The 17,091-nt window shown below is 36.7% G+C and overlaps 1 protein-coding gene and 1 pseudogene across 1 annotated transcript; both read left to right on the plus strand.

Annotated features, from left to right (window-relative positions):
• The first annotated feature begins 24 nt into the window (after positions 1-24).
• On the plus strand, positions 25-15,507 carry LOC106883613 (mediator of RNA polymerase II transcription subunit 20). The gene is made up of 4 exons (XM_014934706.3): positions 25-355; positions 4,709-4,854; positions 7,595-7,845; positions 15,270-15,507. Exons 1-4 carry the CDS (start codon positions 342-344, stop codon positions 15,477-15,479), a joined length of 621 nt encoding a protein of 206 aa, XP_014790192.1. The 5' UTR covers positions 25-341; the 3' UTR covers positions 15,480-15,507.
• On the plus strand, positions 1,394-2,267 carry LOC149137678 (uncharacterized; annotated as a pseudogene).
• Positions 15,508-17,091: the final 1,584 nt, after the last annotated feature.

Consider the following 17,091-nt stretch of genomic DNA (forward strand, 5'->3'; position numbering starts at 1 on the left):
AAGAAAACTTAATTAAGCGTTATTATATGCAGAACTTACATAGTCGATAAACATGAGAAGTTAAATAAAAAGTTGCGACGATTAAATTTTAAATGCAATTTCAATAGCTTTCATAATTTGAATTTAAAATTACAGAAAGTATAGCTTAAAATATGTTAGAAGTAACATATATATCTTAAATCCTTGTTTTCCTTTCCTATTGATCTAACGTATTTGATAGATTGCATTTCAATTGTTCAAGGCATTCGTGTAAACATCATCTAAATAATAATTTCCCGAAATTATTTTAATGAACTTCAAATTTTGAACTGTCCCGGTTTGCAGTTATCGAAACAAGATACATGGGTGTTGTGTGGTAAGTGCTGTTTGTTTTGCATGAATTTTCTAAGTTTTAATTGCTAAAATTTATATTATTCATTTTGCAATAATTTTAAAATTTGGATGCTGAATTTTTAAGGAATAAAAATGTTGCACATTGTATATATTGCTTAGTTAATTGTGAACAGGTATTTTTCTCCTTGTGCGCGCGATTTTGTTGGTTTATAAATTATATCGCAATTAAGACAATGGTTCAAGTGTAAGGCGGCGAGCTGGCAGCGGTGCGGTAACCCACAAAATGCTTAGCAACATTTCTTCTGACTTTATGTACAGTGCCCAAATGCTGCCGGAGTCGATAAAAGAAGTACCAGGTAAGCATTAGGGTCATTGTAATCGACTTCAGCGCCTCCTGAAATTGCTGGTCTTGTGCCAAAATTTGGAACCAATATTTTTTAATTGTTTCACATTCTTGCAAAATGATAATAATTTCAAAATTTGGTGCAAGGCCAGCAAGTTCAGGGACGGGATCAATTACATCGACCCAAGTCCTCAACTGGTACTTATTTTATCGATCACTAAAAGATGACAGACAAAGTCAACCTCAGCGAAATTTGAACTCAGAACGTAAAGATGGTCGAAATACACACACACACACACACACACACACACACACACACACACTCTCTCTCTCATAAAACAAACAATCAACTGAATGAATGAAAATAAAACACATTTTGAAATTGAAATAAAATCTTACTCAAAGGTAGTCATTAAGAAAAGTGAAAATAATGAAATAAAACGTTATTTACTAACTCAAAAGTAGTCATTCAAGAGTGAACCATTCTGAAAGATGTTGTAGAACGTTCCGAAAACATTCATCTCCAGTTTTCCCATATTTTTCCCTCCAAAGAAACTCATCCAGATGGGATTCAATCATATTTGTGTGTACTCCCATCATACCTTTGAATCATCGGCTTCGGTCAGATATATCTCTCTATCTGACGCGTGCACCCGCGCTAGCCAGGTCAACCAAACAAGTAAACCATTCTTTGGACACGTGCTAGTGGTCAGTTGATTTAATTCTTTGGATGAGCTAGTAGTCAGTGTATTCAAAGTGATCTATGATATTTTGCCTCACATTCAGAGTTTTGATGCTGTGTATTTATTTCTCAAGGAGAGCCTGATAAAATATAAGGAAGGAAAGATTTTTCGATGCCCTACACACAAAGCTGAAAACGTCCCTGTTAGAAAATCCTCATTTCTGGAAAATTCAAAATTGAGACTCCCAAGATTTTATCCTTCTGACGTATTTATGGTCCAGAAAAGTCTCCATAAATATCTCAAGTGATGTGGCAGGTCTTTCAGAAGCAACAGTGATACAGTGGTATCAATACATGAGAGACATAGCAAGTCACCATCTTGTATGTAATCCCTACCAAGTTGGAGGAGTTGGGCACATAGCCGAAATAGACGAATCTTTGATGTGTAAAAGAAAGCATAATAGAGGTAGAACACCACAGGAGAGGTGGTCTTTTGGAAGATGGGACACAGAAGACAAAATAGAATTTTTGGTGTTTGTGAATGATTGTTCCTCTGAAACTCTGCTCCCCCTTATCAGAAAATATATAAAACCAGGAACAACTATCCATTCTGATTGTTGGAGTGGATACAATGGAATAGCTGAAATTGATGTCGAACTACGGTATTCCCATTTCAAAGTGAACCATAGAGAAAACTTTGTGGATCCAGTAACTAACGTGCATACCAACTCAGTTGAATGTTACTGGAGAAATGCAAAAAGTAGATTCAAAAGTATGATGGGAGTACACACAAATATGATTGAATCCTATCTGGATGAGTTTCTTTGGAGGGAAAAATATGGGAAAACTGGAGATGAATGTTTTTGGAATGTTCTAAAACATCTTTCAGAATAGTTCACTTTTGAATGACGACTACTTTTGAGTTAGTAAATAACATTTTATTTCATTGTTTTCACTTTTTTTAATGACTACTTTTGAGTAAGATTTTATTTCAGTTTCAAAATTTGTTTTATTTTCATTCATTCAGTCGGTTGTTTATTAAATGAGAGAGAGAGAGATGAATCCAACCCCCCTCCGATTTACAGTTTACACATATTTATACATGTAGAGGGTCTTTTTTTATCGCGAGTGCTGACTAGCACGTGTCTACTGACTGGCGCGGGTGCGCGCATTGGGTCCACTCTTCTTAAGTAGTACCCTTAATTTATCAATCCCAAAAAGATGAAAGGAAAAGTTGTCCTCGGCTGAATTTAAACTTAGAACGTAGCGACAGATGAAATTCTGCTAAGCATTTCGCCTGGCATGCTAACGATTCTAAAATAAATTAAAGAGAAAATTAATGAGTGAAATTCTGTTTGCTTTTGTAACTTGATCAACTTTCATAACTAATCTAATGTATATTATTTCTAACACTGCCATTATTTTTGATTCACCTCCTTGCATTAAGATATTGAATTTTTTTTAATATAAAGATTATTCAACTATATAATCATTGATGTCTGCCGTATTTCAGTGCACAAGTCTCAGGGATGTGATTTCATCTGCTTGTCATGACTGGCAATGGCTATCATGTCTCTTTTTAAAACATTATAACAATAAATAACCAAAGCGAATACATAAAGTGCGTGAGTTTTTATGAAGTGTGTGTATGTGGGGAAAGTCCCTTCCAAACACAATATGTTTCAAGACACAATCTCTGATAAAGCATTTTGCCAACTTTTTTCTATTTCATGCGTCTTCTTCAATTTTTATCCAACAACTGAAGTTTCAGCGATCTTAAAAGGTCGAGCATGTTAGCATTATTTTCTTCAATTTGTTTTCCCCATTGCATGACCAGAAAAGATTGAGCCACTTCTGAAATTCTTGACATCATTTCCAACTTTTGGACATTTATCACAACTCATTTACACTCCAAACAGCTTCTTGGCTATGTTCAAGATTGAAAGTTCAAACTTTATGGGCATTTTGGATCACATCCAGAAAAGGGTTGAGGAATGTTTTATGTGGAAAAATTTATTCAATTTTAGATGTTGTATAGCACCAGGTCAGCCCTGATTGAGCAAATCTATGATGAAAGGTGTTTAGACATGATCATCCTGTATTTTACAGTACAGGGTTATTCAAAAAGAATGAACTGATTTCATTATGCAATATTTTAATAAGGAAAAGCAATAGAAAACTCCAGGTAAGTCACAAGTATTTACTCACAATCAACTTTTATTTCCTGTCTTATGAGTGTTCAATGTGGCCACTACCTGCAGCATGGGCGACATAAATGCGATAAGAGAATTCCTCTCAGACATGTATCAGCATATCCCGATCCACATCCACTGAGTACTTCTTTGGCTGTCTGGTTGAATGCTTTATCAAAGTTTTTCCATTTCCCTTCTATGTCAATATCTTCTGGAATGCTGATACACGTCTGGGAGGAATTCTCTTATTGCATTGATGTTGCCCATGCTGCAAGTGATGGCCAGATTGAACACTTGTAAGACAGGAAATAAAAGTTGATTGTGAGTAAATACTTGTGACTTACCTGGAGTTTTCTATTGCTTTTCCTTATTAAAATATTGCATAATGAAATCGGTTCATTTTTTTTTGAATAACCCTGTATAATGAATGCAGGATTACATTATTCTGGATGTACATGTCCCCTTCCCATTTTAGTGCAAATAAATAAGAGAGATGTGTCATTCTTAGCCTTTCATTGGGGACTTTGTCACAGTGCACTGTCTCCTTTCAGGCCCACAAGTGTACTGTCTTCTCTCTCTGCCTTTTCTACCTCTATTATAATGGACTCTCTTCCTTGGCGCTAGCTAAGCTTGTTCCACTTTGACTCAGACATACATGTCCTACTCAACTCTCCTCTTCTCATCTCCCTTGGTGTTTTCAACCACCAAGAATGCACACTAATCACTACATCTAGTCTTTTCCATTCTTGCTCGCCCCAACTTCCAGACTCAACAAGATTATTCAAAACATTTTGATTTGGATCCCATGCAACTTCAACTTCTGCTGGCCCCTAACAGGGCCTGTCTCCTCAAGCTGGTGGAATAACCAATTCAGCTATTCATGTAACTCCTAATAAATGTGTTGGGTGCCCTTTACTTTCGTTTATTCACTCATATATGTATGTATGTATATAGATGACTTCAATATAATGAAGTATAACAGTCTGAAATAAATAAATGACTACAGAAGGCAATTACATCTGCTGAAAACTACTCTCTATTACATATTTTTTGTCTACATTCTTCATGCTTATCTTTCATATTTAATATTTAACCCTGGCAATGTATTTAGCATGCTACTTTAAATACCCCAAAAAACAATTCTATTATTATTTTCAGTGTGTTTTCCTATCCTGTTCCTGAAGGTAAAAATGCCCAACAAATAGTTGATAGCCTGCAAAAACAGGTAGAGTTGTTGGGTGCTGTTAAAGCTGGCAATTTCTATGTTGATTGCGAAACATATCAGTCTACTCTTCCTAATACAAGTAAGTTTCATTTATATTACATTTTATATTGCTTTATGTAATATAAATTCAGTATTTTAATAGCTGAAGAAAGTTTTGTGTTAAAAAAGTTTCAGTTTTAGATATTATTTAGTATCAGGTTAGCCCTGATTGAGCAGATCTATAATGACAGGCATTCAAGCTAGGATCATCTTGTTAATATTTTAAAGTATAATGAATGCAGGACTACGTTATTCTGAATATACATGTCCTCTTCCCATTTTAGTGTCAATAAGTAAGAGAGATGTGCTTTGGTATCTTTTTTGAAAGATATAGGTAAAGAATATAGATAAAAAAATTAATCTTGGGGTTTCAAATAGAATTAGTTTATGGACACAGAAAAGGTTGTGAAGAGTTCCCATCATATCAATGTTTCTCCTCCAACTATTATTAACCTGAAAGAATTCATTATGTGCATTGATTCTAATGTTTGCTCAGGACGCTATACATTTTGAGGAATACTTGATGGATGTTTTTTTTTTTTTATTGACTCTGGAAAGATGAAAGACAAAGTGAACTCTTGTTGGTGAGTATATAGTAAATACTGCAAAACATTTTGTCCACTACTGTTCACTTCTTTATTTAATATGTTAGTTTCATTAATTCCCACCTAGTTATTCTAATCTTTCTAGATTACCTGAAAACTTTACAGTCACTATTCTGCCTTGAGTTAATTAATTTGTTAACTTTGCATCCAGTAGTATTTGTTAACTGTGAGCTGTATTATTGCATATAATCATTCTGTACTCAGTGCTTTCTTTCTTAAATATATGCTGTGCAAAAGTAGGTAACTCTTGGTGAAGTTATTAGATTAGAACGATGTGTTCAAAAGGGTTTACACATTTTGGGTAGAGTTAGTAAAATCTGCATACTTGAATGGTGCTTATCTAATCGATCTCTGAAAGTGGAATTGAAATTCAGTGTATAAAGAGACATTACTAACACCATATGCTTTGCTGATTTAGCCATCCACTGTATTTTAGAGTCTATAAATACTGTATGGAAATGTAACTCAAACTGGTAACAGGCGTGAATTCATCATCATCATCATCGTTTAACGTCCGCTTTCCATGCTAGCATGGGTTGGACGATTTGACTGAGGACTGGTGGAACCCGAAGGCTACGCCAGGCTCCAATCTGATTTGGCAGAGTTTCTACAGCTGGATGTCTTTCCTAACGCCAACCACTCAGAGAGTGTAGTAGGTGCTTTTACATGTCACCGGCACGAAGGCCAGTCAGGCAATACTGGCAACAGCAATTATAAATTGATATTCATTGTAGAGCTGTGATAATCTCATAGACACTTAGGAAATATGACTAAATTTCTATATGGATGCTAAGACAGATAAGAAAATTTATCATTCACGTACTTTATTTCTTAAATCCCAAATTTTTTCATGAAAATTCTATTATTAATTTTAGTCAACTGTAATATTCATCTTACCTTTTGCACATAAAAAATATTTGTTTTGGTTATTTGTTAACATTCAGACTCTAAACCAACTTTATTTTGTAATTATATCTTTTCTTACACTAGATACATACTTGAAAGAGAAGTGGGTAGCAGCTGCTTTCTTTGCAAGGCTCCAAGTCTTGTGAGGTTGTTGCATGTAGGAAAAATATAGGGAGGGAGAGAAGGCTATAATTTTGGGAAAAGAAAGATTGAACAATGTGTAGTGAGACACAGTAGAGATGAGGGGAGACAGATATGTAAGCAAATACCTTCTTTTATAAAGATTCTAGAATGTTAAGTGCTATCTGGGCAGTAGAAATTGATTAGTGATAAAGGATTAGAGACGCAGAGAGTAACAAGCTGAGTGGTTTGTATTGTTGTGTAGCTCCAGTTCAATGATTATTGAGTTGTCTTAGGGGAAATAAATTGACATTTAAATAACTACATGCAACAACCACTGCTCCAGCTAGTTAATGACATGCTGTATACTTTCACATGCTATAGTTAATCATATGAGGTTTAGTATGGCACTCAACTTCCTAGAAGTAGGAGTTAAAGGTTCCTCAACAACATCTCGTCGTCTTAAAAAAATGAAGCACGGACTATTGTGGGTTGTATCAATGTTGGAATGAAATCTATGAATTTGTTCTGTGGAAGGGATAGACCCATGAAGTCATGGGTTGAGGTGGTGAAGCACCACAGAGGCAATAGCAAATGACCGAGACATTTGCTGATACGCTGTGCTTAAGAAGATCTGTCGAGCCAAGTGAAATCATAGTCATGGCTGATGCCAGTGTCACATAACAGGCACCCCTTCTGGTGAGCATGTAAAAAGTACCCTTTGAATATTGGGCCTCATGGAGGCAATGACAGGCGAAATCCTAGTTCTGTCCAATGTTGGTGTCACATAACTGGCACCTGTGCTGGTAGCATGTAAAAAGCACCCATTACACTGTTGGAGTGGTTGACATTAGGAGGGGCATTCAGCCATAGAAACTATGCCAAATCAGATTGGAGTCTGGTGCAGCCCTACAGCTTACCAGTTTCAGTCAAACTATCTAACCCATGCCAGCATGGAAAGTAGAAGCTAAATGATGATGATGATTTCTCTTGAGTACACTTGACTTTACACTCATAAAAAGAAGATATCAATTTCTCAGAAACAATTTCTTGGAGAAATGTAAATTGCATCCTAATGATTTTGGGGTAAAATTTTGGATTATATCAGTAGTTAACCTAGTTATTTACAGTGTTGATTTTGTTTTCCAGCTACTCAACGATTGATTCATATATTACACAACAGTGAACAACCTGCTACTTGTTTTGCTATTCTAGACACAGGCAATTGTCTAGTAGCTGACAGTCAGTTTGATGTCCTCATGCAACGATTAAAGGGTTTCTATCAACAAAGGAAAGGATCTAAAATTGAATCTAAAGGTCAAAGATATGAATATGGAGATTTTCTCATCAAAATCGGGACTGTATTAATGGCATCAAGTGTCAAAGGTATCCTTGTAGAGGTAATTAATAATTTTTATCATTATTATCTTTTCCTTCTATTCTTTTACTTGTTTCAGTCATTTGACTGTGGACATGCTGGAGCATTGCTTTGAAGGTTTTTAGTCGAACAAATTCACCCCAGGACTTATTTCTTAAGCCTATTACTTATTCCGTTGGTCTCTTTGGCTGAACCGCTAACTTATGGGGATGTAAGCATACCAATACTGATTGTCAACAATGATGGGGGGACAAACATAAACATAAAGACACACACATAGATATAAACAAACACACACACACACACACACACACACACACACACACACACACACACACACACATACTTTATTAAAAAGCAGCAAAGATGTCACAAAAACTGTTACTCAGAGTTTCACGTTCCCGTTCATTGGACAGTTTTGTTTAGAATAGAACAAAATAAGGTTATATGCATGAATATACAATTACTTTGATAGATACACATTTGAAAATGCTTTTGTTTTGTTGGTCCTTTCAATTAACGGTCTTTTCAATAACTGGTTGTATGAAATTATGATTACAGTTTAAATCATATTATAAAAATTGAAGAAAACCTTCGATCAAAAATAGCTTATGTAGAAGAAAAACAGAACTGTGCCAGTACCGCCTGACTGGCTCCTGTAGGATTTTCGAGCGAGATCGTTGCCAGCGCCCCTGGACTGGCTTGTGCGGGTGGCACATAAAAGACACCATTTCGAGCGTGGCCGTTTTCGTGCGGGTGACACGTAAAAGCACCCACTACACTCTCTGAGTGGTTGGCGTTAGGAAGGGCATCCAGCTGTAGAAACTCTGCCAAATCAGACTGGAGCCTGGTGTTGCCATCCGGTTTCACCAGTCCTCAGTCAAATCGTCCAACCCATGCTAGCATGGAAAGCGGACGTTAAACGATGATATATCTGTTTAAAAAAAACTTCCACAAAAAACTAACATCCTAAAATACATATACATTTAGCAACACATACACATATCGAACAACCAACATATACATATATACACTAAACATACAGGCATTGGTTCATGGCTATTACATATACAGACAAATATAGGCAAAGCATAGATATGTACAAATGCTAATTAGGCTAACTAGGAAGTTAGCTTTTGTATGTGGCAGATGTTCAGGAGCAATAAACACTGAAAATGTGCAGAAAACAACTTTTGCCACATTCTAGGGAGAAAAACTAGATGTAGTTGATAGCTTCCGTTATCTAGGTAACCAAATTAGTAGTCGGGGAGGGTGCACTGAAAGTGTAGCTGCTAGAATAAGGATAGCCTGGGCAAAGTTCAGAGAGCTCTTACCTCTGCTGGTGACAAAGGGCCTCTTGCTCAGAGTAAAAGGCAGACTGTATGACGCATGTGTACGAACAGCCATGCTACATGGCAGTGAAACATGGGCCGTGACTGCTGAGGACATGTGTAAGCTTGCAAGCAATGAAGCCAGTATGCTCCGATGGATGTGTAATGGCAGTGTGCATACTTGACAGAGTGTAAGTACCTTGACAGAAAAGTTGAACCTAAGAAGCATGAGTTGTGGTATGCAAGAGAGACGATTGCGCTGGTATGGTCATGTGGTGAGAATGGATGAGGATAGCTGCGTGAAAAAGTGCCACACCCTAACAGTTGAGGGAACCCGTGGAAGAGGTAGGCTCAGGAAGACCTGGGATGAGGTGGTGAATCATGACCTTCAAACATCAGACCTCACCGAGGCAATGACTTCTGACCGAGACCTTTGGAAATATGCTGTGCATGAGAAGACCCAGCAAGCTAAGTTAGACCATAATCCGAGGCCTCTGCCAGGAGTGTAGCCAGCCCACTTATGCGTACCTTTCCTTCATTGAACACTAAACTCTGCTTTCGAAGACCTGTTGAGGCAAGTAAAATTGAAATCAAACCAAATTCGACGACTGGCACCCATGCCAACCTCTTCTTCATTGGACACTAAACTTGGCTTGCGAAGACCTGTTAGGGCAAGTGAAATCGAAATCGTGATGGCACCTGTACCAGTGGAGCACTAAAAGCACCGTCCGATCGTGATCATTGCCAGAGCAGCTGTCTGGCTTCCGTGCCAGTGGCACGTAAATAGCACCATTTGAGCGTGATCGTTACCAGTGTCGCCTCATTGGCACGTGAAAAAAGATTCAAGCGAGGTCGTTGCCAGTGCCGCTGGACTGGCTCCTGTGCAGGTGGCACGTAAAATACACCATTATAGCGTGGCCGTTGACAGTACCGCTTGACTGGCCTTTGTGCCAGTGGCACATAAAAGCACCCACTACACTTTCAGAGTGGTTGGTGTTAGGAAGGGCATCCAGCTGTAGAAACTCTGCCAGATCAGTTTGGAGCCTGGTGTAGCCACCTGGTTTGCCAGTCCTCAGTCAAATCGTCCAACCCATGCTAGCATAGAAGGCGGACGTTAAACGATGATGATTATGATATATATATACATATATATACACGTATCTTCACATCAAGATAAATATATACACCATTACGTATATACGGATACAAACATATTATAAAACACTGTCTAGTATATAGAATATTAGAATAAGCAAATTGTACAATAAATTAATATAACAGTAGTTAGGTTGGATGCTCTGAGTGCAGCTGCTTGAATAAGAATATCCTGGGCAAAGTTCAGAGAGCTCCTACCTCTGCTGGTGACAAAGGGTGTCTCGCTCAGAGTAAAAGGTAGATTGTATGATGCATGTGTGCGAACAGCCATGCTACATGGTAGTGAAACATGGGCTGTGACTGCTGGGGATATGCGTAAGCTTGCAAGGAATGAAGCTAATATGCTCCACTGGATGTGTAATGCCAGTGTGCATACATGATAGTTTGAGCTCCCTGAGAGAAAAGTTGGACCTAAGAAGCATCAAATGTGGTGTGCAATAGAGATGACTACACTGGTATGGTCATGTGTTGCATATGGATAAGGACAGCCATGTGAAAAAGTGTCACACCCTAGCAGAGATAGACCCAGGAAGACCTGGGATGAGGTGGTGAAGCACGACCTTCGAACGTTGGATCTCACTGAGACAATGACAAGTGACCGAGACCTTTGGAGATATGCTGTGCTTGAGAAGACCCGGCAAGCCAAGTGAGACCATAACCGTGGCCTATGCCAGTGCAGCATAACCAACTCACTTAAGTGTACCCTTCAATCATTGGGCAATAAACTGTACTTGCGAAGACCTGTTGAGGCAAATGAAGTCATTGTCATGGCTGGTGACAGTACTGCCTTATTGGCACCCATGCCAGTGACATGTAAAAAACACCATTCGAGTGTGGTTGGTGCCAGTGCTGCTTGACTGGTCCCATGCTGGTAGCATGTAAAAAGCACCATTCGAACGTGATCGTTACCAGTGTTGCCTTACATGCTCCTGTGCCAGTGGCATGTAAAAAGCACCATTCAAGCATGGTCATTACCAGTGCTGCTTGACTGGCTCCCATACCAGTGGCCTGTAAAAAGAACCATTCAAGTGTGGTCGATGCCAGTACTACCTGACTGGCTCTTGTGCAGGTGGCACATAAAAAGCACCCACTACACTGTGGTTAGCGTTAGGAAGGGCATCCAGCTGTAGAGACTTTGCCAGATCGGATTGGAACCTAGTGCAGCCTTCTGGCTTGCTAGCCCTCAGTCAAACCGTCCAGCCCATGTCAGCATGGAAAGCAGATGTTAAATGATGATGATGATGAATATATAAAAAATAAGTAAAAATGAGTAAAAAATAAACCTTGGCAAAACTCCAGTTTAAATTTCTAAAACAGTTGAAGGCTTTCTTAAAAGTCAGATGTAAAATATAAAAGGTGAAGTTGAAATATGTACTAGCATTGTAATACAAATATAACTATATATAAGGTGTAAATCCAAATTCAAATGTGAAAGTCAAAAAAGTTTTATCCATATGGTATTTTTTCGGTTGACATTTTGAACCTTGCAGGGTGCCAGCAGGAATGTTCCTGGTTTAATGCTTGTTTATCCTGCAACAGAATGAAGAACTTTTCTAAGAGACAAAGATTACATTTCATAGGTCTTCTATAAGCTCCATGTTTGTATGGTGGTGCTTTTTCCAAAATTTTCCAGCTGATATTGAAAGGATGGGTGTTATTCTCCTTCAGTTGCCAGACATGTTTTGCAAGTTTTGTTGCTGTCCTGTTTTTGGTGTATCAGAAAGAATTTCGGTGGGAATAAAACTGAGTATTGAATGAATTTTCCAAAGCCCCTGTGTAAATTTTATATTTTTGTGAGCCATCTATTTGCACTTTAGCTCTATAAACACTTCCTTTTTCAAGACATTTACCTTCTAATGGACAGCAAGTCCTCGGATTAGATTCGGCACTGTGGTTGTTTGTAATAATTTTTGTGTTATGCTGATTAATAAAAGAGGCATGTATATATATATATATATATATAAATAAAAAATTTTAAAATAAAAACAGAACACAAAGGATTCTGCAGTACACGTGTTTCAAGCTTTATAGTCGTTGCATCATTATATTGGTATATAATTGATAGACAGGATGGTATAAAGCTATCTTCAGCTGCAAATATATTCTTTCCCAAGTATTATATCACAAAGAAGAAGTCACCAAGAAAAAAGTAAAATGATTAAAACCTTCAAATATTATAATCCCTAAGTCCTCTCTTTTTAGTTATAAACACTTCTAAACCTTCTCTCATTAGCAACTCCCACATCAGATCCTTCCTGCCACAATTCAGACATTGAATTAACGAAGCCCGTACTCTACCCCCAACCTGACTATGTACTGTAATAATTCAGTTTACCCTCGCATAGCTAGATTCTGACCATATAATATACACACATATTTAATAACCAGGGATCCATAATCCCACTTTTACAGAAAAATTTCTAAACCTTTCAGTCACTGACTCGAGGCTTTCGAATGACACTACTATACACAAAAGTAACATAAAATAACACTAATCACTGCAATGTTTTTTTATTATAATAATATTATACTAGTAATAATTAGGAGATGCAAACCCAGACTTCCTTATATTTATACACCAATACCCAATGATTAAAACACGATTATAGCAGTAGTTTCACTATGCCATATAATTTACACTAATAGATAAACCGTAACTTCCCCAACCACAATATTCTTCTTATCAATGTACCTTTTCAAACCACTATGTTTTTTATCTTGTTTGCATTATTGTTGTTGGTGGTGTTATTTCTTATCACTATTACATTATGTAATACAATATTACTATTATATTATATTACTACGGTTGAAGTGTTCACAATACTCTGTATTTTGAATTTTAACTTCCAATCCTAGTTTTCCCCTTTATATTTTCTATATATTTTATAACTTTTTTCTTGTTTACATTTTCTAATTATTCATTGTTTTGGTTTTTATATGGTCTAATTAGCATTTACCACTTCCATCATCATTTTATCCTCTAGATAAGTATATGTACCAATATAATAGATAAGTTTGTATGCTTAAGTTGTAGTGATGTGCTTAGACTGAAATGACCACTCACCACAAGAATATCATATTACAAGTTTTCTTTAGCCTGACATTATATATTTATGACCCACCACTTGTCTTGGCCAACACAGTATCATGTATGTCTGTCATTTACGACCTCACCCTTTTAGATCTCTTTATGTCTCTTTATTTCCCTTTTTTTCTACTTTTAGGTTTTTTCTTATCCCCCTTAATTTTTAACTCTGTTTTTTTATTTCTTTACTTTTATATTTTACCACCCATCTCCAACCCTTCTAAATAGCTTATATGCATCTTACTCTACTATCCGGATTTTTTCTTATTGTTTCTTATATTACCCCCCCCCCCCCCCACCGATTTGACTTCTATTATTTTTGTATGAATATTTGTGTTTTTTTTTCTTCGTATTTTATATTTTAACTTCCAACTTCTTCCTTTTTTGGACCCTCTCCTTCTAGCTCATATAAGCTAGTATTGTTTATTTAGCATTCACTCTACCCTGAATTGTGGCACAATATGGACAGATTTCGGAGTACTGATGAACTTTTATATAAATGTATCAACTTAAAGGATAAAGATATTACAATGTATATTACAATGGACAATACTAAGTGGACTCTTACTTTTATCTCTCATGTTTCTCCTTTTACTTTTTTCTTGGTGACTTCTTCTTTGTGATATAATACTTGGGAAAGAATATATTTGCGGCTGAAGATAGCTTTATACCATCCTGTCTATCAATTATATACCAATATAATGATGCAACGACTATAAAGCTTGAAACACGTGTGCCGCGGAATCCTTTGTGTTCTGTTTTTATTTTTAAATTTTAATTTTTTCTTTCACCCCAGCCACGATCTGGCATATACAGGTGCTTACAATTATCAAGTATTACCTCTCACATTTATATATATATATATATATATATATATACACACACACACACACACACACACACACACACACACACACATACACACACAATGGGCTTCTTCCAGTTTCTGTCTACCAAATCCACTCACAAGGCTTCGGTTGGCCCAAGGCTATTGTAGAAGGCACATGCTCAAGGTGCCATGCAGTGGGACTGAACTTGGAATCATGTGGTTGGAAGCAAGCTTCTTACCACACAGCCACACCTGCACCTGTAAAATAAAATTGTTCTTGTAGAAGTATTGGATTTTCATTTGGTATATTTTGTTTCAAATAGTTTAAATTTTTTCTTTATAATTCCAAGCAGAAACCATATTAGAGGTAATAGTTTATGAATCAATAAATGACATACGCATTTTTTATTTTGCATTACTTTGCTGCATGCATAATCCTGTGATTAAAAAGTTTGCTTCTCAGCTGTGCAGCTTTATCTGGTACCTTGGTCAAGTGCCCTACTATAACCCCTGGCTGACCAACCCTTGTGAGTCAGTGTGGTTGTGATAGACAGAAACTGAAAGATATGCTTTGTGCGCATGTGTGTGCGCATGTGTGTGCGCATGTGTGTGCGCGCGCGCGCACACATACACACACGTACGTTTCACAAAGTTGAAGTTCTAGAATTTGATTCAGGGTCTGAGAGGTGGGACTTTTTACACCTAGTACTTATTTTACTGGCCTCTTTTGTCAAACTGCTAAGTTACTGGGACACAACCACTGACTATCAAGCAGTGACAAGGAGAAATAGAGAAGACACTAGGCTAAAGTGCCATGTTGTGGGGCTGAACCCAGAACCATATGTTGGGAAACAAACTTCTTACCACAGAGCCATGGCTGCACCTACTAAAGCTGTTTGGGGTTTGTTTTGTATTGTGTTGTACTGTGTGGGAATTAAGTATTTTCTCTAGTTTTTATTGTATGCTTCTAATACTGTAACACTGTTACATTTGTTGGAGAAGTTTTACTTTACATTACTATTGTTTCTCTTTTTTATTTGTATCAGGTGGAATATTATCCATGTGCCATAATCAATGATTGCTGGAATTTAATGAAAGAACTTATTCAAAGTGTAATGGGTAATATTTTAGACAATCCTCCTGCAACTTTAAAGAACAAGTTAACTTCAGAATACAGTCCATCTGACACTGTGCAGCAATATCTTGAACATTTCAATGTTTTTCGCAAAAATGTCTCCGCAAATCAGTCACGATGATCAAATAAAGTTTTTGCTAAATATCTTATTCCTGAAATTTGGGGTTCTCTGTTTAATATATGAGATGTTTACTTTTTTCTGCAAGCAAAATTGTCGATTTTCTGAATGAAAAAGAATTTATTTTATTTTTTATTTAGGGAATTATTTCGATTAAATATTTATTCTGTGATCCACTAAATGAGGTTTTTGATATTTTCCTGTGAGGAACAAGAAAATTTTAACATTTCAGGGAGGACTCTCTAAACAAAGAGTTCAGTCTGAAATGTCAGGCTTCCTCACAGCAAAATAATTTAATATACTTTGATAATTTTTTGTACTAACATATTTGCTGACATAGATCATCACTTTTGTTTCCTTGGATTCTGTTTCACTCTTTGTTGTTGATTACTGAATGGTCTTTTCTAGTATAACTGTGTGAGTTACCACTTTTATAAGGGTGTTTTATCTAGTTTATAATGGGCTGAGATTATCTTATTTATATGTCACCAATTTATAACATATTCGAACTTGGAAAAGATAATAAATATAAATCAACATCAGCAATATCAAAATCAAATCAAATGGAATTGTAGCTGTTAGCCCCATGCCAGTAGCACGTAAAAAGCACCATCCAAACATGGCCAATGCCAGTGCCGCCTTGATTGGCTTCTGTGCTGGTGGCATGTAAAAAGCCCCATCCGATCATGGTCGATGCCAGCTCCTCTGGCCCCTTGTACTGGTGGCACGTAAAAAGCACCCACTATACTCTCGGAGTGGTTGGCGTTAGGATGGGCATCCACCTGTAGAAACACTGCCACATTAGATTGGAGCCTGGTGCAGCCTCCTGGCTTCCCAGACACCAGTTGAACTGTCCAACCCATACCAGCATGGAAAACAGACGTTAAACAATGATGATGATGATGATGTTTATTGAGTAGAAATCTATAGTGATAAACTGTCACTTATAACTTAATTATAAGTATTATCACTATACATAAATCTTAACTCAGGCTGCGTAAATGCCATGATGAATTATACACCACCAAGACGCTGAATGTACATGTATGTTGAAGATAAATAAAGCTTGCTCTTTTTCACTGCATAGTTGCAGAAATATATTTCATTAACAGGTTGAAAAAATGAAGAAAGAAAGTATTTACTAAATTAGTTTATTTGCTTACATTTAATATTTACTGTACATTTATAAGTCAAAAGAAAACTGTTGTAGAGGATTACGACATAAAATTTATATTAACCAATCTTCCATACTAAGCTACTAGAATTTTATACAACAATTCAAAAAAATCTTGTTGGAATTAAATATAGACATGGCATAAAAATAGCCAATATCTCAAAGGAGTGTCATGGAAATGAGTGACAACCAACGAACACTAGGTATGAGTGTTGTGGAGTCTAGTGACAACCAACGATCACCAATTAATTTCCCCAAAATCAGGGTTTTTATAACTGCTCATACTTGAATTCTAAGAACCATATTTCTTGAAAGATTTCTCTTTGACGAAAGTTTCGAATTTAAAAATATGGGCAGTAATTTTAACCAATGGAAACTAACAATTATACTTGTTCGGGCAAACGTGACCATTACATCATATTACTGCCGTTTATGACTTGC

This window comes from Octopus bimaculoides, chromosome 1 (genome assembly GCF_046866305.1).
Source record: "Octopus bimaculoides isolate indiv1 chromosome 1, ASM4686630v1, whole genome shotgun sequence".
Taxonomy (NCBI): Eukaryota; Metazoa; Mollusca; class Cephalopoda; order Octopoda; family Octopodidae; genus Octopus; species Octopus bimaculoides.

Bases quoted from the DNA above. Each gene is read 5' to 3' on its own strand.
- LOC106883613 (XM_014934706.3), top strand. The intron at 4,855-7,594 runs GTAAGTTTCATT...TTTGTTTTCCAG, and splicing joins GTCTACTCTTCCTAATACAA to CTACTCAACGATTGATTCAT. The intron at 7,846-15,269 runs GTAATTAATAAT...TATTTGTATCAG, and splicing joins TCAAAGGTATCCTTGTAGAG to GTGGAATATTATCCATGTGC.